This window comes from Culex pipiens, chromosome 2 (genome assembly GCF_016801865.2).
Source record: "Culex pipiens pallens isolate TS chromosome 2, TS_CPP_V2, whole genome shotgun sequence".
Lineage (NCBI taxonomy): Eukaryota > Metazoa > Arthropoda > Insecta > Diptera > Culicidae > Culex > Culex pipiens.
In genome coordinates, this window is record NC_068938.1 from 205,291,911 (window position 1) to 205,318,764 (window position 26,854).

Genomic DNA, 26,854 nt, shown 5'->3' on the forward strand with positions numbered 1-26,854 from the left:
GACTCGCATGACGACGACGACGATGAGGCAGGCAAGCAATTGATTAATTAAGAGAGCGTTGGTTTAAAAATAGACCAATTGCGTAATTCCGCGACTCAGCTCAACGTTTCGGAAATGTCGAAAACTGTGCTCGAACCTTCGCCAAAAAGAACAGAAAAAAAAATCCTCCTCCACAGTCTAATCTATAATGGGGAGAGCTCACGGTTATCAGTAGAGTTCGCAGTGGGGATTTCTGCGGTTTCGTTTGCCACGGACTTGAAGCAGGGAACCCTGGCTTTGTGGGAACCGATTTTTTTTTCACTTTCTGCGGTATCGCGCATGTTTCCTTGGGTGTGCAGTGCTAGCAGCGGCCAAGTCACGTCAGGTCAGGGAAGGGTAGGGTGTGTATTGTGTTATCAGGCTTGGCACGTCACGACCTGCAGGAAAAAGACTTCAATGCGAGAGTCCTTGCAGCACTAATCGCTCGATTTTAATGGCTTTTTCTAAAGCACTGTCCAGTATGTAAAAAAAGTATTTACACCCTTTAAAATTTTACAGAAACCTAGTACTACGTTTTGTTTAAAAACTCATGCCGAACATTTTGCTACAAAAAGCTCATGAAAAGATGATTTCTATAAAAAGTTACAGTCATCCCTCATTCGGAACAGTTTACAGTTCGGCTAATGTTCAACAAATCATATAAAATCGATAATTGAACATAATGATTTGCTTCATGTAAAAGCTTTTCTTGCGATCTTTCGATTGATGTATAGACCGGCTGTACATTTTTACGTTTTATATCAAGTTTATAGTTACCGGAGATCGTGATGGTAGATAGGAACTCTAATAAAATTGGATTGGAGGATTGTTATTTTTCTTTTGTTTAGGAAATCGTATAGGTAATCACTCTTATTGTATATGTTTATCTTTATCTTTATCGAAGAACCATTCAGCGATATCGTGAGAAGTTTTGATCCGATTTTGTCAAATGTAAAATTATGAAACCTAAGTTAAATTCTCTCACTACATTGAAAAATATAATTTCACATTTTTTAATAACGACTGACGATTCAAAATGGCTTCAATCGTATTATTTGACTCTTTTGAAGTGTTAGTTGTGTTTTTGATAATTTGAAAATACAAAGAAAATAGGGCTAGGTAGCACTAAAAAAACTATTTTTTCATAATTTTCATTCGCATTGTAAGTAGTTGTGGAAAATTTCTCAGCTTAACTGGTGGACACTTTTTTTGAAATTTGAAGAAAAAACAAATTAAAAAATATAATTATAACTTGTAAGTTGAGCATTTATTTAAAACTTCAAAAAAAAAAAAAAAAAAACTTTTTGATTTAAAATTCAATTTTACATATGAAAATGAGGTAGTAAGTTTCGTACGTTCGTCAACTTTTGACGTACAAAACTACAAAAAAACTAAAAAATATTGAATTTCAAAAGTTTGAAATTGCGGTTGGTTGAATATTATCTCTATTTTGAGCAGGGATGGAATAATCGCAAAAAATCATTATCGCTTGCGAACTTTCTTCACCCGCGAAAGAGAGAGGAGGCAAATTACGCAAAAGAAAGTCGCTCCCGAACTTCTCAAAAAAATCTATCTGTGGATGATTTTTTGTGATTTTCCTTGTTAGCATCACCTAAAATTATTCATTTCGCTTTGTTTACACTAATTGCCCAACTACAAAAAGTGACTGTTCATTTTTCGACCTGTGACGTTACACATGCAAGTGTAGTAGTGAAAAAGATGTTCCGCCAAATAATCAAGATGATGATTTTTTTAGATTCCTTTTACCGATCTTGCGTGCGCGAGAGAGGAGAGCCATGCTGCCGCTCTAATCGTGTCCGTCCCATATGTAAAAACAGCAAGCCGAGAAAACGCGTGTCAAAGTTGTTCCGCCCATAAGGCTACGTGTTAGAATTTCACGAAAAAGTGAATTTTCTCCGGATTTCTAGAACAAAGTACTACATTTTATTGGTTTTTCTGATAGTTTACATGATTTTGAACCAAACTGAATTATTACCTCAAAATTGACGAAATTACATATGGGACGGACTAGCTTCGAGCGGCAGCATGCTCCTTTTGGATTTTTTCTCTTGATGAACGTCCAAAGATTCTCTTTTGATGATGATTATTCCATCGCTGATTTTGAGCAATTTTAATTAAAAAATGCGGAAAAATGTGAAAATCAACAGAAACTGTTAAAAATTCACCGGTTTCTGATTTAAAATAAAAAAAAAAATGACAAAAAAACTATCACAATTTTTTTACTGGGTAAAATTAAACTTAAAAACTAACTTAATCCACCTATGTGGTTGTTGCCTTCCTCACTTTTTACCAACATTTGGTGATATGATGGGTTTGGAAACAAATTCTATCTATCTTTTATATATATACAAAATTTCGACGGTTTTGTTCGAACGAGAATCAATTCAACACGGAACGTCCGATCGAGGTGCTCTTTCTTGCGTTGGGATCGTATGGTAAGTTCGTGAGTGCCAAAAAGTTACAACCGATTCCGGAAAATTTGCAGATTGTATGGGAAAGGTTTAAATTAAGTTTTGATCACAGGAGGCTGAATAAGCAAAAAAGTCAAAAACGTCAACAAACGAAAAAAAGGCAGAACGAACTTTGTCAGGTAAGGCTTGTTTCTCAATAAAAAAAATACACAAATGTCACTTAAGCGGTCATAACTTGAGACTGAGCGTTGTCTGATCTTCAATGTTTTGGACTCATTAGAAAGGTCTTTTGATTACCTAACCAACGATCGGTCGGAAGATGGATCCGGACATAGTTTACATACATTTAAGTGAAATCCGGCATCGAAAAAGTACATAAATATCACTTAAGTGGTAATAACTTGAGACAGGACTGCCAGATCTTCAATATTTTGGACTCATTGGAAAGGTCTTTTGATGACCTATCCAACGATGGGTTGGATAGTGGATCCGGACAAAGTTTACATACATTTAAGTGAGATCCGGCATCAAAAAAGTACATAAATATCACTTAAGTGGTAATAACTTGAGACAGGGCTGCCAGATCTTCAATATTTTAGACTCATTGGAAAGGTCTTTTGATGACCTATCCAACGATGGGTTGGATAGTGGATCCGGACAAAGTTTACATACATTTAAGTGAGATCCGGCATCAAAAAAGTACATAAATATCACTTAAGTGGTCATAACTTGAGACAGGGTTGCCAGATCTTCAATGTATTGGACTCATTAGAAAGGTTTTTCGATTACCTATCCAAAGATGGGCTGGATGATGGATCCGGACATAGTTTACATACATTTAAGTGAGATCCGGCATCAAAAAAGTACATAAATATCACTTAAGTGGTAATAACTTGAGACAGGGCTGCCAGATCTTCAATGTTTTGGACTCATTGGAAAGGTCTTTTGATGACCTATCCAACGATGGGTTGGATAGTGGATCCGATCAAAGTTTACATACATTTAAGTGAGATCCGGCATCAAAAAAGTATATAAATATCACTTAAGTGGTCATAACTTGAGACAGGGTTGCCAGATCTTCAATGTATTGGACTCATTAGAAAGGTTTTTTGATTACCTATCCAAAGATGGGCTGGATGATGGATCCGGACATAGTTTACATACATTTAAGTGAGATCCGGCATCAAAAAAGTGTATAAATATCACTTAAGTGGTCATAACTTGAGACAGGGTTGCCAGATCTTCAATGTATTGGACTCATTAGAAAGTTTTTTCGATTACCTATCCAACGATGGGTTGGATAGTGGATCCGGACAAAGTTTACATACATTTAAGTGAGATCCGGCATCAAAAAAGTATATAAATATCACTTAAGTGGTCATAACTTGAGACAGGGTTGCCAGATCTTCAATGTATTGGACTCATTAGAAAGGTTTTTTGATTACCTATCCAAAGATGGGCTGGATGATGGATCCGGACATAGTTTACATACATTTAAGTGAGATCCGGCATCAAAAAAGTACATAAATATCACTTAAGTGGTAATAACTTGAGACAGGGCTGCCAGATCTTCAATGTTTTGGACTCATTGGAAAGGTCTTTTGATGACCTATCCAACGATGGGCTGGATGATGGATCCGGACATAGTTTACATACATTTAAGTGAGATCCGGCTTCAAAAAAGTACATAAATACCACTTAAGTGGTCATAACTCGAGACAGGGTTGCCAGAACTTCAATGTTTTGGACTCGTTGGAAAGGTCTTTTGATAACCTAACCAACGATGGGTCGGGTGATGGGTCTGGATGTAGTTTACATGCATTTATGTGAGATCCGATTTGCAACTCTGACACTTTTTTATACATAACTTTTGAACTACTTATCGGATCTTCAAACAATTCAATAGTGCAGTATGGGGCACCAAACCGGATCGAATGCAACTTATTTGACTCAAATCGCATCAGCCAGTGCCGAGAAAACTTGGCAAGAATTTTGAGCACCAAGGGGAATACGCACACACATACACACACACACACAGACATTTGTTCAGTTTTCGATTCTGAGTCGATAGGTATACATGAATATAGGTCTACGAGCTGTTTTTCAAAAGTTCATTTTTCGAGCAGGATTATAGCCTTACCTCAGTGAGGAAGGCAAAAAGCGCAAGGAATAAGTGACCAAAGTTCTTACCTAATACTAAAATCTTAATATAAAAGTATTGGATTCCAGGAAAAACATGATACATTTTGGAACGAAAATGTTGGCGAAATGTTATTTTTTAGACTAGAATGAGTTGAACGAAAGATTTCATTCCAAAGGTTGAAGTCTTTCGTAAACAAGTCTATTTAGTCCGCGCGAGTTGTGGCTTATCTCGGTATTCAGTTGCTCTTGCTAAGGAGCATCTACTGCGCTGTTTACACTGTTCTGATGTTTATTTTAATCCCTCATATACATTCGTACAGATCTTCCCACAGACGCACACAAACACACTTACGCATATACATGCCATAATTTATTTTTGGATATAACCGTCTGCCTTTTTTGTTACTATACTGACGCAAAACCGCGCGTCCCAACATATGTCTCAAGTCACTCAGCCAAAGCCAGCAGGAGTACACGAAACTGTTCGAATTACTTCGTCCTCTCGGGGTCGATTGCGCCGCCACATGTGTGTGCTTTCCCTTGCATGTGGTAGGATGCGATCGTCTTCCCTACGAAGCGCGCCCGCGATCAACGCGACGACGACGACGACGAAAAACGTTCTGCTCTAGATTGGACTGTGTGGACGAAGAGACTTGAGCGTTTGACGACGATCGTGGCCGAATGTGTATCACTCTCTCCCTTCGGGTGTGATTGGCACGGTACGGCAATGGGTAATTTTCGAAGCAATTTTTTAAATTGTGTTATTTTATTTTTATAGCAAAAGCAGTTTAAAAAACAAAAAAAAATTATTGAATTTGTTCTATCTCTCCCATTTTTTTTTTAAATGAGAGGGTTAATTTGCTCATTGATAAATAATAATAAAAATTTGATTGTTAACCGATAGGTATTAATTTCCTAACATAAATTTATCAGTTCTCCGCAAAGCCAAATTCTTTGATTTTACTGATGGCGATAATCATTGAGTTTTTGGATTGGTCATTTTGCAAACATTTTTTTTTAGAAAATGCGAGTAATTTTTTTAAAGATGTAGGAGGAGTGACATTGCGTTATACAAATGTTTTATTGAGGTGTTCGATAGATAAAAAAATCCCAAAATATGTATTAATTCTCGCTTACTTTTTCAAAGGTCCTATGTACATGGGAAACTCATGGCGCATTGGTTGTTTTGAAAAAGTAGTCTATTTGCAATATATTTTTTTTCCATTTTTGGCATGCATTTTGAGATTGTTTGATGAATCAATCACAAACTTACACAAAACTTTTGAATGGTATTAGCCAGATTCATTTTGCTTTTGAATAGTTACAACGTTGTTGTAACTTTGTATCCATGTTGTTGTTCTAAAGATGAGCAATTCTCTACGAAATCGGTCATTTTTCTTCAATTTTAATTTTTGTATTTTTTAATCCGACTGAAACTTTTTTGGTGCCTTCGGTATGCCCAAAGAAGCCATTTTGCATCATTAGTTTGTCCATAAAATTTGGTGATTTTTTTTTATTTAACTTCTTATCACTAAAATTTGATTTGCAAAAAAACACTATTTTTTTTTTATTTTTTGATATGTTTTAGAGGACATAAAACGCCAACTTTTCAGAAATTTCCAGGTTGTGCAAAAAATCATTGACCGAGTTATGAATTTTTTAATCAATACTGATTTTTTCAAAAAATCGAAATATTGGTCGCAACATTTTTTCAACTTCATTTTTTGATGTAAGATCAAATTTGAAATCAAAAAGTACTCTAGTAAAATTTTGATAAAGTGCACCGTTTTCAAGTTAAATCCATATTTAGGTGACTTTTTTGAAAATAGTCGCAGTTTTTCATTTTTTCAAATTAGTGCACACCCAGTCACGGTGTTCTAGCAGGATTCTAGCAGAGTTCTTACAGAGCTGGATATTCTTACAGAATTCTAGCAGAAATGTTCGACCGTTCTAGCAGGATTCTGACAGAACCAGCTCTGCTAGAATATTTCGTGACTGGGCATGTTTGCACACTTTTGGAAAAAAATATTTTTGAAAAGCTGAGAAAATTCTCTATATTTTGCTTCTTCGGACTTTGTTGATACAACCTTTAGTTGCTGAGATATTGCCATGCAAAGGTTTAAAAACAGGAAAATTGATGTTTTCTAAGTCTCACCCAAACAGCCCACCATTTTTTAATGTCGATATCTCAGCAACTAATGGTCAGATTTTCAATGTTAATATATGAAACATTTGTGAAATTTTCCGATCTTTTCGAAAACATTATTTTCCTTGCTTCTATGTTTAGGCGGGGCCTAACAATGCCCAGCGACCTCGGAATTGGACCGCAAGGAGCTCTGTCATTCTGAAATGGGTCGTTGGAAGCAGCGCGAGGGCTATCACCGCCTAATACCCGGGACTGAGATAAGCTGTATCAGCATTCGGCATGTACACAGTCTGATACAAATTATACTTTCCCATAATTTCGCTACCGGTTAGCGGGTATTGGATTGGACCACACACACACACACACACACAACCTGGAAATTTCTGAAAAGTTGGCATTTTATGTCCTCTAAAACATATCAAAAAAGAAAAAAAATTAAAAATAGCGTTTTTTTTGCAAATCAAGTTTTAGTGATACAAAGTTAAATAAAAAAATCACCAATTTTTTTTACCTTGTATCATTTTTTTCCAGTGTAGTCCGTATCCATACCTACAACTTTGCCGAAGACACCAAATCGATCAAAAAATTCCTTCAAAAGATACAGATTTTTGAATTTTCATACATCATTTTTGTATGGATAGCTGCGAAATTTGTATGGAAAATTATATGGACAAACTAATGATGCAAAATGGCTTCTTTGGGCATACCGAAGGCACCAAAAAAGTTTCAGTCGGATTAAAAAATACAAAAAAAATCGAATGACCGAAATCCTAGAGAACTGCTCAGATGTTAAAATTCATTAATCTGTTCACAATTTTCATTAAGATATTCATAATTTTTGTTTACCATGACCAAATTGGATGAAAATTGATTCGATATAATTAAATTTTTCAAAAAAACTAACTTAATCCACCTACGTGGTTGGATCCTTCCTCACTTATTTCCAACAATGGCTGATGTGATGGAATTGTACAAACATTTCATTTATTTTTTAGATCCGGAATAAAAAAGTACATAAATATCACTTAAGTGGCCATACCTCGAGACAGGGTAGCCAGATCATCAATGTTTTGAACTTGTTAAAAAGGTCTTTTGATAACCTAACCAACGATGGGTCGGATGGTGGATCCGGACATAGTTTACATACATTTAAATTAGATCCAGCTTCCAAAAAGTACATAAATGTCACTTAAGTGACCATAGCTCGAGACAGGGTTGCCAGATCTTCAATGTTTTGAACTCGTTGGGAAGGTTTTTTGATAATCTAAGCAACGATGGGTTGGATGGTGGATCCGGACATAGTTTACATACATTTAAGTGAGATCCGGCTTCCAAAAAGTACATCAATATCACTTAAGTAGGCATATCTCGAGACAGGGTTGCCAGATTTTCAATGTTTTGGACTCGTTGGAAAGGTCTTTTGATAACCTAACCAACGATGGGTCAGATGGTGGATCCGGACCTAGTTTACATACATTTAAGTGAGATCCGGCTTCCAAAAAGTACATCAATATCACTTAAGTGTACATATCTCGAGACAGGGTTGCCAGATTTTCAATGTATTAGACTCGTTGGAAAGATCTTTTGATAACCTAACCAACGATGGATCAGATGGTGGATCCGGACCTAGTTTACATACATTTAAGTGAGATCCGGCTTCGAAAAAGTACATCAATATCACTTAAGTGGGCATATCTCAAGACAGGGTTGCCAGATCTTCAATGTTTTAGGCTCGTTGGAAAGGTCTTTTGATGACCTAACCAACGATGGGTCGGATGATGGACCCGAACATAGTTTACATACATTTAAGTGAGATCCGGATATATGTGAAAACACATTTTTATACATAACTTTTGAACTACTTATCGAAACTTCAATCTGTATAAAACTCGATCTATGGGACCCTAAACCAAGTCGAATGCAATAGGTTTGGGTCTAATCGGTTCAGCCAGTGCCGAGAAACATGAGCTAGTTTGGTGGTCACATACATACATACACACACACATACACACACACATACACACAGACATTTGTTCAGTTTTCGATTCTGAGTCGATATGTATACTTGAAGGTGGGTCTACGACGTTTTTATACAAAGTTCATTTTTAGAGCAGTATTATAGCCTTACCTCAGTGAGGAAGGCAAAAAGTTTAAAAGTATTCGAGAAATAACTGTTTAAAGTTATACATTTTAAATATGAAAAAATATCGTTTAATTTCATTCACTTTTACACTACGAACATTATTTTAAAAAACTTTAAATAAAATTTGTACCAGCCTAAATAAAACCATGAAAAATAATTAAAAAACATCTTCGTATCATATAGAATTTACCCAAAGAAGGCCACCATATTTCAAAACCTGGCTTCAAATAATGTAAAACTATGAGTTATGATTTCATGAAATAGTGTTTCATGTTAAATAGCGCTAGAAATTAGATTTTTAAGGCAAATTAGACGATTATCTATTTATTCACAAGTTAAAAATACTTGTTCTGAAATAAGTCACTGACATAAATTTAAAAGCAATTTTATTGTTGTGGAGCATAGATTTTCATTGTCCAAACACTTTGATTTAAAACATATTTCTCAACAAAAAATACTAATAATATTTCTTTTTTGATTTGGTGCAATTTGAAAGACAGAAAGAAAATTTATAATATTTTCTTAAGCATTCACCATTAATTGATCCTCACACTCATTTTGACTATTAAAGTTGCTGTCCTATACAATTCAGTTGCAAAATATTAATGTGTAACCCAATCTAAAAAACACCACCGAAAGTCAAATTATCACCATTTGGATAAGGGGGCGTCTTTTATAACGTAACACAGAAACATTGATTTTTGGACCCTCTCTTTCCCTTGTAACAAAATGTCCATACAAATTTTGAAAAAAATGTATGGAGCGTAACGCAGCCTTCGAGCCCCCTCCCCCCTGACAGTGTAATAAAAGAACGCTCCCTAACTCTGAAACATTGGTAAGTGCTAAATTTCAAAGTATAAAAAATACAACAAAATCTTTTTAAGAAATCTCAGCTTTTCGAAAAAAATATTTTTTGCAGGGATGCTTTATTTTCCTATAATATGTTTAAATTATATACATTTCGCTAACATTTTTGTTTTTGTCAAATTTTACATTTTTTTCAAAAATTAAGGCCGTTGCAAATATTTTTCAAAGATTATGTCACCTTCAAAATCGGTCCGAAAAATCAAGGGGCAAGAAAACTATTTTTTCAAAAATCTTCAAAATTTAATGAAAACAGAATAGAAGTCAAATCAACTTAAAACAATCTAAAATGCATATTTCTGCATTTATAATCTTATTTAGCATGTTTGGGCTGGATTAAAAGTATTTTGAATTTTTATAAATGTACAGCACCGCAAAAACTTTTTTTTGCAAAAAAAAAATTGTCAATGCTTAGGTATTTTGGAAACTAATGATGAACACTTTGTTTATTCAAATGTTGAAACCATGGCTCGTAAATTCAATGTTTAAACTTTTTTATTTTTTTTTCGACTTTGGTCAGAGTGGAGGGACATAAACTTCAAAAAATATTTGCAACGGCCTAAGATTGCAAAAACAATTGCCCCTTCTCGACCCAGGCCAAAGCCGAGAGACAAAAACTCTGAAAAATATTTTCATCAGCCTTGTTACTTTCAGAAGAACGGAAACTTTAGATCTATTTTTTTCTTCATCCCCTAAATAACTGCGTATGAAATTATTTACAACAAAGTCTGACCATTTTAATCAATAATATTTTTGCAGGATTAGGTCCGTAAGTTTGAAAGTTTTGTAATAAGAAGATAACAAATTCTTTGCTAGTTGTGCCTATAACTTAAAAACGGTGCACTTTATCAAAAAATGTGTCATTTTTGACTGCAAATGCGACATTGCAACTAAACATGATATTCGAAATATTTTAGATTTTTATCTAAAAAACATCGGTACCAGATTTTGGACCCTCAATTCTAGAGTTTTTTTGTTAAATAAATCGAAAAATTCAAAATGCGTATTTTGGAAATTCAACTTTTTGTCAAAATAAATAATCGGAATTCCAAATTTTCCGTGCATCATTTTTTGCTGGAAAGTCCTGAATCATAACATACAACTTTGCCGGAAATACCAAGTCGATCTGCAAAACCCTTTTTACTGGTACAGATTTTCGAATATTCACATGCCCATTTTATATGCAGTCACACTATAGTGTTTGCCGCAGAGAGAGTAAGAACGTTTAAACGTCCAGTGCGTTTCGGGAAGACTGGAAAAATCTAGTTATACAAAATGGCTTCTTTTGACAGAGGAATTTAATGGACAAAGTTCCATCCAAATAAAAAAGAACAAAAATTAAAAATCTCGGAAAATCTAACCCCTTAAAAAACTGTCCTTAAACATCTAGTGGATAAAAATCCATCATAATACATTGTCTAATGCTTATTTATGTATTTTAGATCAAATAAAAAAAATCATTTTAAAAAACATTGAATTTCGGGATGAAACAAGTAATTTTCAAAATATAATTAATAAGATTTTGTGGAGAGCTTCGGATAACCGCCAAACAATCAAATTTCATATTTTTTAAATGTATTTTTTGTTCAAAAACTCTAAAAAAATCTTCACACCAACACGCCGCGCTTCCCATATCGCACCCGAACTCACAGTGAGCTGAGCTGAGTCCAAGTCCCAAGAAGGAAAAATTTGAAAAACAGACGAACGACACGAAGTGGCCTGACCGAGTATGCGCGCGCGCTCACCACAGTCCGACTCCAACAATCAGGGCATTCAGTTCACTCGTCGGTACTACACTTGGTACTGTACTAGTTCAAAGCCTTTCAAATTTCAAGTTGTCACAGTTTTCGAGGTTCGTCGTTTCATTAGTCTGAGCTGCGTTTTTTTGGTCTCGGGATAAACAAACCGACTAGTTCTAGTGAGTGCTTAGAGTTCGACGATCGGAAGCTGTACCACACCACCGCCGCCAACAGCTGCATCCTCTCTCTCGTGATCTGTCGCTTGATCAGTCTGTTGATCTCCGTGTGGCTGTGCAACGACCGCGTGCGGAGATCGCTCGATGTTCCCGGAATTGAGCAATTGAAACAAATCAGAATACTACGGTGGTACTGAAAGTTTCGACACAACGACATTCGCACTCGGGCACTGTGACGAAAGGTCAATTTTGCTGGTTGAATTGGTTCAGCGCCGCCGTGGACTCTGTTATCATCGGACAATACACACACAACACGCCACTCTCGGCGCAGAACAATACGGAACGAACGATTTTGATAGAGCGCGACGACGTGACCTGGTGGTGGTGGTAGTGTGTGGTGGCCGGGTCTCTCATCAATTGGACCTGGTTAGCAAAAGTGTGCCGAAGTCGTAGTCGCGCGGCGGTCGGTTGTGTCGTATCGCCCGGTGGCGAACCTGCCTAGTTATGTTTACTTTATGAACGAATTTCGTAATTAACGTTCTTATCGCGCGCGCGCGCTCGCGGCCTTAAAAAGGTTCCACCGTCGACGCCGTCGAAGTCTGTGTAATCATCATCGCCGCCGCCAAGTAAGTATACCCCCGCTAAGCTGAGTGTGTGAGTTTGAGTCGCTTGTTACAGTTTGCGCACTTGTAGTTGTCACCCTGTTCGCTTGGTTTGATAGTCGTTTTTTGTTTGTTATTAGAACAATAAGTCTAACCAACACCTCAAAAAACAATTACTCGATAAAGAAGTAATTCTTCTGCTTGTCTGAAGCTACCGACTGACTGAACTGGTGTCGTCGCGTCCAGTGAAATTTGATGACATGGTGGTAATGGTTGAGGTTCTTGTTCCCATGTGCAGCAGGGTTTCTTGGAATAATTGTTATTGTTCTTCTTGCTGGTGTTATTTCCCGGCTGGCGACTACAATTCGATGTTGCACGATCGGCGACGAAACTGTTTGGCGTTGGTGACACGTGGGGTTCGTTTCATTGGTGCATTCAAATTTCCGCATGAAGTGGCTTTTCAGATAAAGGATTTTTTTTACATTGTTACTAAATTATAACTTTATTTCTCAACATAAGGCTGCCCAAAATATAGGACATAGTTAAAATTTCTTCTGTTCCATCATAATCTTCTGAAAACAAAATGGGCGAAATCGACCAATATTATTTAATTGCTATTCAAGGATGAAGTTCGTATTACAACTTTTAAAAATATATGTAAACACACCTTTTTGGCAAATTCATCGGTTATAAATGTAGGTTCAAGCTCAAACTTCGTCAAAAGATTGATATACGTTGCATTATATATGATAGTTTGAGAAAAATAATAAAAAATCTGCAATATTTTGTATGCAACAAGGCCGATGAAAATTTTTAATGACAAATTTGTTTTTTTAATTGCACTTTACAACATTACAGTTGTTTTGTAATCATCAGTTTTGAAAACTCCTAAGCCCTGACGATTTTTTTTTTTGCGAGAATACTTTTGGCCGTGCTGACCAATATTTTACAAAAAACTAACTTAATCCACCTATGTGGTTGATGCCTTCCTCACTTTTTACCAACAATGGGTAATATGAGTGGTTTGGACACATATTTCAGCTTTTTTTTTAGGTCCAGGAAAATCAGTACACAGATATAACTTAAGTTGTCATAACTCGAGACAGGGTTGCCAGATCTTCGATGTTGTGGGCTCGTTGGAAAGCTCTTGATTACCTAACCAACGATGGGTCGGATGATAATTCCGGACATCGTTTACATACATTTAAGTGAGACCCGGCTTCAAAAAAGTACATAAATATCACTAAAGTGGTCATAACTCAAGACAGGGTTGCCAGATCTTCAATAACGTGGATTCGTTGGAAAGGTCTCTCAATTACCTAACCTATGATGGGTCGGATGATGGATCCGGACATCGTTTACATGCATTTAAGTGAGATCCGGCTTCAAAAAAGTACATAAATATCACTTAAGTGGTCATAACTCCAGACAGGGTTGCCAGATCTTCGATGTTGTGGACTCGTTGGAAAGGTCTTTTGATTACCTAACCAACGATGGATCGGATGATGGATCCGGACATCGTTTAAATGCATTTAAGTGAGATCCGGCTTCAAAAAAGTACATAAATATCACTTAAGTGGTCATAACTCGAGTCAGGGTTGCCAGATCTTCAATTTTGTGGACTCGTTGGAAAGGTCTCTCGATTACTCAACCAATGATGGGTCGGATGATAGATCTGGACATCGTTTACATGCATTTAAGTGAGATCCGGCTTCAAAAAAGTACATAAATATCACTTAAGTGGTCATAACTCGAGACAGGGTTGCCAGATCTTCGATGTTGTGGACTCGTTGGAAAGGTCTTTTGATTACCTAACCAACGATGGGTTGAATGATGGATCCGGACATCGTTTACATACATTTAAGTAAGATCCGGCTTCAAAAAAGTACATAAATATCACTTAAGTGGTCATAACTCGAGACAGGGTTGCCAGATTTTCAATAATGTGGACTCGTTGGAAAGGTCTTTTGATTACCTAACCAACGTTGGGTCGGATGATGGTTCCGGACATCGTTTACATACATTTAAGTGAGATCCGGCTTCAAAAAAGTACATAAATATCATTTAAGTGGTAATAACTCGAGACAGGGTTGCCAGATCTTCAATGTTGTGGACTCGTAAGAAAAGTCTCTCAATTACCTAACCAACGATGGGTCGGATGATGGATCCGGACATCGTTTACAGGCATATAATTGAGATCCGGATATATGTGGAAACACATTTTTATACATAACTTTTGAACTACTTATCGAAACTTCAAACAATTCAATAGCGATGTATGGGACCCTAAACCAAGTCGAATAAAACTGGTTTGATCAAAATCGGTTCAGCCAGTGCTGAGAAAACTTGGCAAGATTTTTGAACACATACATACACACACACACACACATACACACACACACACACACACACACACACACACACACACACACACACACACACACACACACACACACACACACACACACACTGCTTCAGGAAGTACCTGCACAGGTTTGGACATGCAGAGTCTCCTCTCTGTCCGGACTGCGTCGATTGCGAGGAAACACCGGAGCACGTGGTGTTCGCCTGCCCTCGCTTCGAGGCAGCGCGAAGCGAAATGCTGGCCATTATCGGAGCGGACACCAGCCCGGATAATGTGGTGCGAAGAATGTGCAGCGACATCGCCAAGTGGAATGCGGTCGTCGGAGCGGTGACGCAGATCACTTCGGCTCTCCAGCGGAAATGGAGAGACGATCAGAGGAGGAACGACTAGGAGCCTAGTCGAAAACCCACGAGTGTGGCTGTGAAGGAGAGCACGTTATGATGGTCGGCTCTACCAAATCGGTACACGTCTCGATGGTCACAGGAGTCGAGAACCCACGAGTGTGGCTGTGAAGGAGAGCACGTTATGACGGTTGGCTCTACCAAATCGGTACACGTCTCGATGGTCCAAGGAGAGGGCTGCATATGACTAGCCGATCAAAAGCAACGCGATTCTTGGGCGCGGTTAAACCCTCGCATGGACTCATATGTATGTAGGACAGGAAATGGTTCTAGCACCCGGCATGGATCCTGTAAGTAGACTAGTGCAGAAAATGCAACGCCTCCCCCCGAAGTTATACCGAAAGGTGGTCCCGGGGGGACAAGGGCACGGCGTTCAAGGACTGGTTTAGTGGGTCGGGAAAACTCTTTTTTTTGTTTTCCCAACCCCACACTACCTGAGAAATGAATTCTCAGGTGTCTGGTAGCAGATTCCGACCTTGTAAAAAAAAAAAAAAAAAAAAAAAAAAAAAAAGAAAAAAAAAAAACCACACACACACACACACACACACACACACACACACACACACACACACACACACACACAGACATTTGTTCAGTTTTCGATTCTGAGTCGATATGTATATATGAAGGTGGGTCTTCGAGCTTTTAATAAAAAGTTTATTTTTAGAGCAGGATTATAGCCTTACCTCAGTGAGGAAGGCAAAATGTTTAAAAAATAATCGAATTAAAAAAATGTGTGAGTTTTTGCATTCTTTCAAACATATTACCAATTATTTAATTTAGCATACAATTTTAAATCATTTCTGTGAGATTTTGAAATCTTCCAAACATGCTTTATTTCTAACATATAATTTTGGATTAATTTCTGTTAGTTTATTGCATTCTGGTTTTAAGCATATTACTTGAATTATTTCTGTGAGTTTTTGCATTCTTTCAAACATGAGCAGTTCTTCTTATTTTCTGATTATAATTTGGATTATTTCTGTTTGTTTTTGTACTTTTAAGCATATTTTTTGAAGAATTTTTGGGAGTTTTTGCATTAATTCAAGCATGAGCAGTTCTTTTGGTTTGCAGTAACACATTTTTGAAAAATTGCTGTTAATTTTTGCGTTTTTTTGTTTTTTGAGCATGTGTGTTTTTCTAATTATTTCTGTGAGTTTTTGCATTCTTTCAAACATGAACAATTCTTTGAATTTCTGCTTATAATTTTGATAAATTTCCGTTAGTTTTTGCATATTATTTGTATTATTTTTGTGGGTTTTTGCATTCTTTCAAACATGAGCAGTTTCTTTCGATTTTCAGTAAAACATTTTTGAAAAATTGCTGTTAGTTTTTGCATTCTTTGTTTTTTGAGCATTTTTTTGAATTATTTCTGTAACTTTTTGCATTCTATTAACATTTAGTATATAATTTTAAATAGATTCTGTGAGTTTTTGCATTCTTGTTTAAGTAAATAATTTGTTTTATTTCTGTATGTTTTTACATTTTTTCAAACCTGAGCAATTATTTTAATGTTGAGCAAATAATTTTGATTATTTTCTTTAGTTTTTGCATTCTTCGTTTTTTAAGAAAATAATTTGTGTTATTTCTGTGAGTGTTTGCATTCTTTCAAACATGAGTCGTTTTTTACATTATTACATTACATATTTACATTATTATATTATTATCTTGCCACTCCTTCTACAAGTTTAGATGGATGAATTACAAGATGGCACTGCAGCGAAAAAAACGTAAATTATACAAAAAAGTAAATTTTTAGGCAATTAGACGAAACGTCCATTCGGCGAAATGACTTTCGGCAAAACGACCATCTCGAGCTGTATTCTCTATGTCCGCAGATGATACCACTATATTCTCGGCTCGAATCCTTTATTCTCTCGGATGAGCACTGACCAGTTTTCTGCCCATAATTGAAAATTCGGCTATTATGCCAAATCAAGTATTCCGAGAAAAACGCGTTTTAGTGTTTGACACAAAATCTCCGTCAAGGTAATTTCCCATAAGAGTGGCATATTAGCCGTTTAGTTTTTCGCATCGGCAGCCAAGTCTAGACACTATTCCAGTAAAATTCAAGTTCCAGAAGATGCGTTGGAACGTCCTCTACCACCTGGTGCTAATATCTCGTTTTTGCCAAAAGTGGATATTAGCCGTTTTTTCAATGGTGGGCAGTTTTGGGTGCAGTATTGACAAATAAAAGTTATTAGAATGAAACTAGGTAAACACTAGATCACCAAAAGTTTCAACAAAATTGTTAAGAAATTTGGAAAAATAACTGTTTACAGCTAAAAAACAACATTGGCTATTTAGAAAAAGATCATTTTCAACGATATTACAGTTTTCCTTAAATGGTATATCAATATTCAATAAATAAACTTATTTCAGCTATTTAATCACATTTTCAACTATCGGAGAAATTCCCACAAACTTCTCGGAATCGGTTACTTGTGACTCAGAAACGTTATCAGCGATAACGTCTAAAATTAACTGTGTTCCAAGCAAACATTACCCAACTCTTTTGGCAAGGCTACACAGCCGGTCGCATGATTCATCGTTCTGAAGTTCACAAAAAAAATAAGAAGAGCAATGCATAAAAATAATAATCCATTTAGCAATTATGACCGCACACTCCCCACAAACTTATACCAGCCCCAACCCCAAAGACGCCCTTTGTTCGCGCCAACTGAACCAAGACAACGGTTTTTTAGTCGTCTTCGTTGAAGTCATTCACAGTCCCTCACGAGATGAGCTAGCGCGCTCGCAATCAATGAAGCTTCACATCACATTCATGGAATTGTCTCAATGATTGTGGCGGCTTCGGCGACGACGACGTTCTGGCACGTATTCAAAAACAGAAGTCGATCTTTACCGGACCGGAAGCCGGGCCCTTTTATCGCTGGAAAATTGTGTGTGTGTGCTCAGCAGGGTTTGGAGAATGAAAATGTGTAAAAGACTCGTTACTTATGCGCTCGTACAAATCGTTTTGGGGGGAATAATGTTGAGTGAATGGACGGGAATTATCATACGTAATTAGGCGACGATCTGGATATTTCAATGAGGGTTGTTCTAAAATTTTCAAAAAAGTTTCCACGTGGGTCACCTCAAAATAAAATTAATTTAAAATAACTAGAGGATAACTCGACTTAAAGAATCGCTGAGAATGTCTCAAATGATAATGTGTAAAAGAAACTATTTTGAGTACACTTGAAAAATATGCATTTGGTAAAAGTTGAACAAAATTAATAATTTCAAATTCCCTGTTCATATTGCAATCTCATTGGTTGATTAAAACCATTCTAAACTATTTATATTCTTCCAACTGTAAACAAACGTGTCCCCAACTGCAGACTGAAAGAATGCCCCTTCTGCGCACTATCGAATCCATCAGCACAAATCGTTAAAACAATAACTCAGCAAATATCAAGTTTCGTTTCGCTGACGTTGCACATTATTCTTATTCCTCCTCGTCTCTTTTAAGAACACTCCCGTTGCATATGGGTTTGCGGGAGAGACGCGCGGACATTCCTTTCAATTTCATCCAATTAAGCGAGGAACCCTCATCGAGTTCGTTGCTTCCAGTGAGGTCTCCCATCCACTCGCCTTCACGCGAGCATAGATTTCCAACAGTTTAACAACAACAAAACAACAGAAAGCTGAGGGCAATCTGCGGAACATATGTGCCGATCGATCGTGAGCGCGCGCGCCACGACCGCTGGCAAAAGCAGCTGATGAAGGCATAATGGAATGAGTTAGTCACACAAATACATAGTTTTTTTTTTCGTTCTGTTCAGCATGTTTCGGTAAGGATCAACGTGGCGAATGTGTGGGGTGTCGTCACTTTGAAACATAAGACCGACGGCGTTGTGGAGGGGAGAAAACGGGTGTAAAGAGCGAAAATGCAAAAATGTGCTTGAATTTTAAGGATATCGTTGAAATTCGAGCAGATGGGGTGGTTCGATATAGTTTTTATAATAAAATTTAGTAAAAGTTTGCTTTTAAATTGATGACATAAAACTGTAGGTTGAATTTTCAAAAGGTATACAAAAAAATTCTATGAAACTTTTTAAGTATTATTATATTAACTGGCAAATATTAGTATTATTTTGGTATCCGAGTGTCGACAAAAGTGAACTTGTAAATTTAAAAGCTGAAACCTATCAGAAATGATCTTAAGTTTAAATTTAAATGTAACAAACACTTGAAAAATCATTGAAAAAATTTTACTTTTTCTATCTTAACTGATTAATAGTAGTTTATGCAACAAGTTGCAAAAAGAAGTTTTTTTCAGCACAAGTCACACATTTATAAAAATTTACAAAAATACCGAAAACTTGACAAGAAACATATAAGCAGTTCTCTCAGATTTCGGTCATTCGATTTTTTTTGTATTTTTAATCCGACTGAAACTTTTTGGGTGCCTTCGGTATGACCAAAGAAGCCATTTTGCATCATTAGTTTGTCCATACAATTTTCTATACAAATTTGGCAGCTGTCCATACAAAAATGATGTATGAAAATTCAAAAATCTGTATCTTTTGAAGGAATTTTTTGATCGATTTGGTGTCTTGGGCAACGTTGTAGGTATGGATATGGACTACACTGAAGAAAAAAAATGATACACGGTTAATTTATTTTTTGATGATTTTTAATTTAACTTTTTGTCACTAAAACTTGATTTGCAAAAACACTATTTTATTTTTTTTTTATTTCTTGATATGTTTTAGAGGACATAAAATGCCAACTTTTCAGAAATTTCCAGGCTGAGCTGAAAATCTTTGACCGAGTTATGAATTTTTGAATCAATACTGATTTTTAAAAAAATCGAAATATTGGTCGCAAAAATTTTTCAACTTCATTTTTCGAAGTAAAATCAAATATGCAACCAAAAGAACTTAAGTGAAATTTTGATAAAGTGCACCGTTTTCAAGTTAAATCTATTTCTAGGTGACATTTTTTTTAAAATAATCGCAGGTTTTCATTTTTTTAAATTAGTGCACATGTTTTCCCACTTTTGAAAAAAATATTTTTGAAAAGCTAATAAAATTCTCTTTATTTTGCTTTTTTGAACTTTGTTGATACGACCCATAGTTGCTGCCAAATTCGTATGGAAAATTATATGGACAAACTAATGATGCAAAATGGCTTCTTTAGGCATACTGAAGGCACCAAAGAAGTTTCAATCGAATTAAAAAATACAAAAATTAAAATTCTAAAAAAAAGACCGATTTCGTAGAAACTTGCTCATATGTTCTTGAATTCATAGATATTTTGCCAGTTTTTTGCAGTAGCACAACTGATAAATATATTTTGGAATTTTACACTTCAGATAAAATTTGTAACGGTATATTGAAAATATATATATATATAATTATATATGACAATACTAATTAATTATAATTTTGATCGAAATTCAAAAAAATAAATTAAAAGGAGGTGAAGAAGCTAAGGACCATTAATTCTAAGTGTAATATTTGGTTGAACTAGCTTTTTAGGGGTCTTCCATTAACCGACACAGAAGGTGTCGGAGAATGTCCCACATAGTCGACACACGATAATTTCTTTGCGTGTTTCGTCATCTATGGGACGACCCCCAAAAGCTAGCTCAACCAAACTCGCTATATACTCTTAGTGGCGCACTTCGATTCTACCGATGGATTTCTTTTTTCAGATATTATCTACCGAAATGTTGCTGCTTGTGAGCACTCTGTACCGATAGTTCCTACTTTCGAACAAATACCGATAGATGAGTTTATTGTTTTTTCTTTTTACCAACTTATTTTTTGCTTTACATGTTTCCAATATTTCTTCATTTGATTGAAAACGGATCCGGTTTTTTTTTATTTTGACTTGCAGAATTGATTGAAAAAGTGAGGATTACTCACTCTATTAAATCGACCTGTAAATTATTTTTTTCAATTAAGGTGATAGTAGGTGTCTTACTTTTTTGGGGCAATGATGGTTTTGAATTCAGGGTCCAGAAATAGTAAATTGAAATGAAAAAATAATCACTATATATGTAAAATGCTTCTACAAACAACACAAAGATTAAATTGATTGAAAACTTCTGAATCAAGATTTGAATGTTTTTTCTAAAACAAACATGGACGCAAAATGACCGATCGGGAATGATGCCTTCCAGAGGTTCAGAGGTTTAAATCTTAATTAAATTTAAAAAAATGTTGCTTTCTATTCGATAACTTAAATTTTTCTTTGCTGAAATTTTTGAAGTGTTTTATTATTTTAAAGTTCAATAAATTAAATCTTAGAAACAAAACAATAGGGGGTAATCTCGGTTATCTAGAAATTTTTAAGAATGAGCTACTTATTTTTTTAGGATTGTTTATATTATTTGATGTTGAATAAATAACTTTATTATTATATCTTTTTGTTTTGAAAATGAAAAGTAAAATTGAAAATTTAGAGTTGTAATAGTGGTTAAATTTACTATCATTAAATAGGATAATCATTTGGCATTTCAAAAAACACAAATTTGCTTGATCTGCTTAAATAAATTAAAAGAGACTGAGGTTTTAAATTCTTGAAAGATTAAATTTTGATGTAAAAAAAAAATTAATGTAAAATTTTTGCTCTGTATAAAAATGGGAACATTTTCTACTTTAAAATATAATCCATAAATTGTGCAATTGAGGAGACCTGAAAAAAAATTAAGCAATCAATAAATTTGTTTGGCTTTTACAGAAGCACATAACACAGATGGTTGGGGTTAGGGTCATTTTAGGGTCCCATAGATCGAGATTTATACAGATTGAAGTTTTAATAAGTAGTTCAAAAGTTATGTATAAAAATCTGTTTTCACATGTATCCGGATCACACTTAAATGTATATAAACTATGTCCGGGTCCATCATCCGATCCATCGTTGATTAGGTTATCAAAAAACCTTTCCAACGAGTCCAAAACATTGAAGATCTGGCAACCCTGTCTCGAGATATGCCCACTTAAGTGACATTTATGTACTTTTTTGAAGCTGGATCTCACTTAAATGTATGTAAACTATGTCCGGATCCACCATCCGACCCATCGTTGGTTAGGTTATCAAAAGAATATTCCAAAGAGTCCAAAACATTGATGATCTGGCAACCCTGTCTCGAGATATGCCCACTTAAGTGATATTGATGTACTTTTTGGAAGCCGGATCTCACTTAAATGTATGTAAACTATGTCCGGATCCACCATCCAACCCATCTTTGGTTAGGTTATCAGAAGACCTTTCCAACGAGTCCAAAACATTGAAGATCTGGCAACCCTGTCTCGAAATATGGCCACTTAAGTGACATTTATGTACTTTTTTGAAGCTGGATCTCACTTAAATGTATGTAAAGTATGTCCGGATCCACCATCCAATCCATTGTTGGTTAGGTTATCAGAAGACCTTTCCAACGAGTCCAAAACATTGAAGATCTGGCACCCCTGTCTCGAGGTATGGCCACTTAAGTGTTATTTATGTACTTTTTTATTCCGGATCTAAAAAATAGATGAAATTTTTGTACAATTCCATCATATCAGCCATTGTTGGTAATAAGTGAGGAAGGCTCCAACCACATAGGTGGATAAAGTTAGTTTTTGTTTATTAAAACAACATAGTTTTGAAGCAATTTTAGGAATACATTAAAAACTTTCGATTTTATTTTTTCTTCAATGTATTCTTGCTGGGAGAACTGTCATTTCTACCACTCAAATTCGGTGCTCCATAGAGTAATCTACGTGCGTATGTATATAAGGCTTTCTAGTCAGAAATTTACCAACACATTCAAAGTATGTTTACATGACAGCTGGACGTTTGTTTGCATCAGGTTTCCTATCTCTTTCTAGCAAAAAAAAAATTGTCAGGCGACTTCTAGCTGGTTTTTTTGACTGACTGCCCGATATGTCAGCCAACATACTTCGCAGGGCTGTGACAGCTACAGCTCGATCAAACAAAAATTGTCAGGCGACTTCTAGCTGGTTTTTTTGACTGACTGCCCGATATGTCAGCCAACATACTTCGCAGGGCTGTGACAGCTACAGCTCGATACTATTACTATGCAACAAGTTGCAAAAAGAGGATTTTTTCAGCACGAGTCGTACATTTATCCAACGAGGTTCACCGAGCTCGTTGCTGAAAACATCAAGTTTTGCAACGAGTTCCATACAACATTTTTTGCAATTCCAAAAACACACAATGAGTGAAATTTTAAGTCAAATTTTCATGTATTTTGTCAATAAATCGTTTAAATCAAAAAAAATTTGAAAAGTGTTACTTGTCGAAAGAAGTGCTGAAAAGTTCAACTTTTCAGCATCCATTTGAGTGCCACTCGAATCATGCACTCCATTATTATTGTTTACTGATATGACAATCAGGTCACAAAAATACCTAATTTTGATTGAATGAATTAATCTGTCCAAACTATCTAGCCACCACCCTAGTACCGCTGTTGTTTGTATCCAAATCTGCGTCAACCGGAAAGCAAATTAATTCATTGACCCGCTCTACTCGACAGCACTATTGCTGAACCAAGGGGGAAACCGAAATTCCCGTTTTATGTACCAACCAAGCCAACCCAGTACATAAGGGAAGGGGTGCCTTATGGCGACGATCACCAGCAAACATAGACAAAACTCGAGGGGTTTCCAACTTTATCCTGAATTGAAATTCTTCATGCCGGGCGAACTCCTGTTCCTGCACTGCAGTTAGAACTTGCATCTCGTAGAACTTCCACGTCTGTCTCGCAAACGGTTCGGTTGGTTATCAGCAGCTCGTTCAGCTCTCGTAACGTTTGTTGTTTGCTCAGCTTATCTGGAGAGAAAAACGTCTCGTCACTTTAAACACACGATTCCGTTCAGTCAGTTGGCACAGAGTAGAAGTGGAGCACTTCCCTCAAGCCCCTCTTCTACATGGTGAGAAAGTAAACACGCTTAATCTAGAGCTTGAAATCTTATTTCATCATGTAGAATGAAGAATTTGTCACGGAGTTGTTCGAAATCTAATCGCTTGTCCGTCTTTCTTTTTTTTAGGTTTGCTCCAGCAGAACACGTGTGTCACCCCAGGGATTGACCCTGCGAAGGAAGTCCCCGGTCGGTCACAGGCGACGAAACCTCTGCGCTGCTGCTGCTGGTGAAAAGAATAAATTAGAATTTCAATTTGCGCGTCGGCTCCGATTTTTCAACCCTGAACCGAGTTTGCTTTGAATGCGCATATTAAGCGCCTTGGAAATCGGAACAAACGGCGAACCCGAAGAAATCGTAGTGTCCATGCATAATGCAGCAGGAAAGTAGAGCAGGACGACAAAGCGTTGAGCTGTGGCTGGGGTAGAGGGGCAGGCAACCCGAAGTGATGTAATCAATTGCTTATCGTGCTATCTGGTGGTGGTGGTGTTACTAACACAAACTTTCTCTCCTATATGCGTAGTAGAACGCTCTTTCTTATTCTTTAAAACTAACCAACGAAAAGGCAAAGCCCCTCGAGTCTTGCCAGTAGTGTGCCATACCGTGAAGAGTAGTCAACAGTCGATCGAGTACAATCGTGCATTTAAGTCTTATACACACTAAAACCTAACCTAACCTCAAAATGAAACGTGGAGCTCGTGGGCGTAAGGCCCCCGTTAAGGCCAAGGTCGCCAAAACGGCCGAAACCAACAACAACAAGGTGGAAAAGGTCGTCGAGGCAGAGCCGGAACCGGTTCCTCCGGAACCCATCCCTCAACCCGAAGAAACCAACCCTCCGGATGACGACGAAGAATCCGCCGGGGAAGACTCCTGCACCTCGTCCTCCCCGGACTCGAAAAAGTCCAAATCCGACAAGAGCAAGAAGGAACGCAAGCAGTACGTGTGCCAGGTGTGCAACAAGACCTTCATGGGGGCGAACGATCTGCGGAAGCATCTGCGCATCCACAACGACGAGCGGCCGTACGCGTGTCCGCACTGCGAGAACCGGTTCCGGCAGGCCGGCTGTCTGAAGAACCACATCGCGTCCCAGCACGGCACGGATACGCTGTTTACGTGCGATTTGTGCAGCAAGACGTTCCCGATCAAGGAGCGGCTGCGGTTGCATATGCGCGTCCACACCGGCGAGAAGCCGTACAAGTGCTCGATGTGTCCGAAGACGTTCGCGAGGGGCGGGCAGGTGAGTGGGATTGCTTTTTAGATTGATTTTCAGGTTCTTAACATTCAAATTTCAATAGGGTCAAATTTCCGGGTTGTAAAAATGTTTTATAAATTGGCCAAAAATAACAAAACTTATTTATCGGAAACCACGACATCGTTCTTTAAATGTATTCTTAAACGTTTTAATTGGAGTCTTGGAATCTATAAGGAAGTTTGGGGTAATTTAGACACCCTGCTACAGGCTTTATAAATATATTAAAGCAATGTGGATGGCATCAGAGGATATTGGAGATCATATTCGATGAGAAAATGAAATCATTTTGCCCAATAAAACTTATATAGGCATTAATCTTTCCACCAAATTTAAAAAAAGAACAAGAGAGCCGTTCAAGTGAGCCGCTCATTTTAATGAGCTAACGAATATGAGCGGCTCTTAAAATAGAGCGATTTTGCCCATCTCCCGTATGAGGTACTTAGCTCATGCCTTGTGGGGTAATTTGAACACCTTTTATAAGGTAATTTGGACACATTCTAAAAGATTTAAAAAAAAAATCAAAATTGAGTTTTTTTATAGGTCCTATTATAAAATTATGAAACACAGTAGCTTATAGGACCTTTTTTTTAACATTTAATTTAATATTTTTATCCATCAACCTAGTTTTGTACCATCTCCATATATTTTTTTTTGTTCAAAACATTTTATTGTTTCGATTTCGATAACAATATTTTTAAGAGGCAGTATTTGTAGATTCTGCTCGGTTTGTTCTAGAGGTCGTATCGAGGTGCTCTGATTTGGATGAAACTTTCAGCGTTTGTTTGTCTATGCATGAGATGAACTAATGCCAAATATGAGCCCTCTACGACAAAGGGAAGTGGGGTAAAACGGACATTGAAGTTTGAGGTCCAAAACACATGAAAAATCTTAAAATTGCTCGCATTTCCGTAAAACTTCATCAATTCCAACTCTCTAAGATGCATTCAAATGGTCTTTCGAAGCCCTTCAAAATGTGCTATAGACATCCAGGATTGGTTTAACTTTTTCTCATAGCTTTTGTAAATTACTGTGAAAAAATGATTTTTTTAAAACCTTAATATCTTTTTGCAACAGCCTCCAACACCCATACTCCCATAGGTCAAAAGATAGGTAATTTCAAGGACTATAAGCTTACGGTATTAACTTTTTGGCCAATCGCAGTTTTTCTCATAGTTTTACGATTTTTCTAGAACAAACATTTTACAACGTTAGTTTTTGCCCTGTAGGCCAAGAAGACGGCACTTTTTGGTCTCAATTTTGTCATATTCGGAATCCTCGGTCAATTTCACGTAAGTTAGAAGTATTGGAGTTGTAATTTTGATTTTAAAAAATAATTAAATAAAACATTTTTGAAAAAAGAAATAGATCTTATTTATCAATACGTCAAATGCTGTATCAAGTAGGCGAAAACTTGTTTACCCCTAATCCGACAAAATTCTAAATAATATTTTAATTAATTCTAAATGCCACTTTTTCCAATCAAATTCAAAATTCCAACACCTCAATCTAATGTAAAATTTTCTGAGGATTCCGAATATGTCAAAATTGAGACCAAAAAGTGCCGCTATGGAGGCCTACAGAGCTAAAACTAACGTTGTAAAATGTTTGTTCTAGAAAAATCGAAAAACTATGAGAAAAACTGCGATAGGCCAAAAAGTTAATACCGTAGGCTTATAGTCCATGAAATTCCCT

General features: G+C 36.6%; 1 protein-coding gene across 2 annotated transcripts in view; it reads left to right on the forward strand.

Moving 5' to 3' along the window:
* The window catches only part of LOC120422205 (zinc finger protein OZF-like), a 45,751-nt gene that overhangs the window by 458 nt on the left and 18,439 nt on the right, over positions 1–26,854 (forward strand). Inside the window, exons 1-2 of one of the 2 annotated variants that reach the window (XM_039585587.2) lie at positions 11,418–12,286; positions 24,040–25,147. In XM_039585587.2, coding sequence (XP_039441521.1) covers positions 24,593–25,147 — 555 coding nt within the window. In that variant the 5' untranslated portion in view covers positions 11,418–12,286; positions 24,040–24,592. Of the gene's footprint in view, positions 1–11,417; positions 12,287–24,039; positions 25,148–26,854 lie in introns of those variants that run through there. The other variant, XM_039585586.2, reaches the window with a different exon arrangement.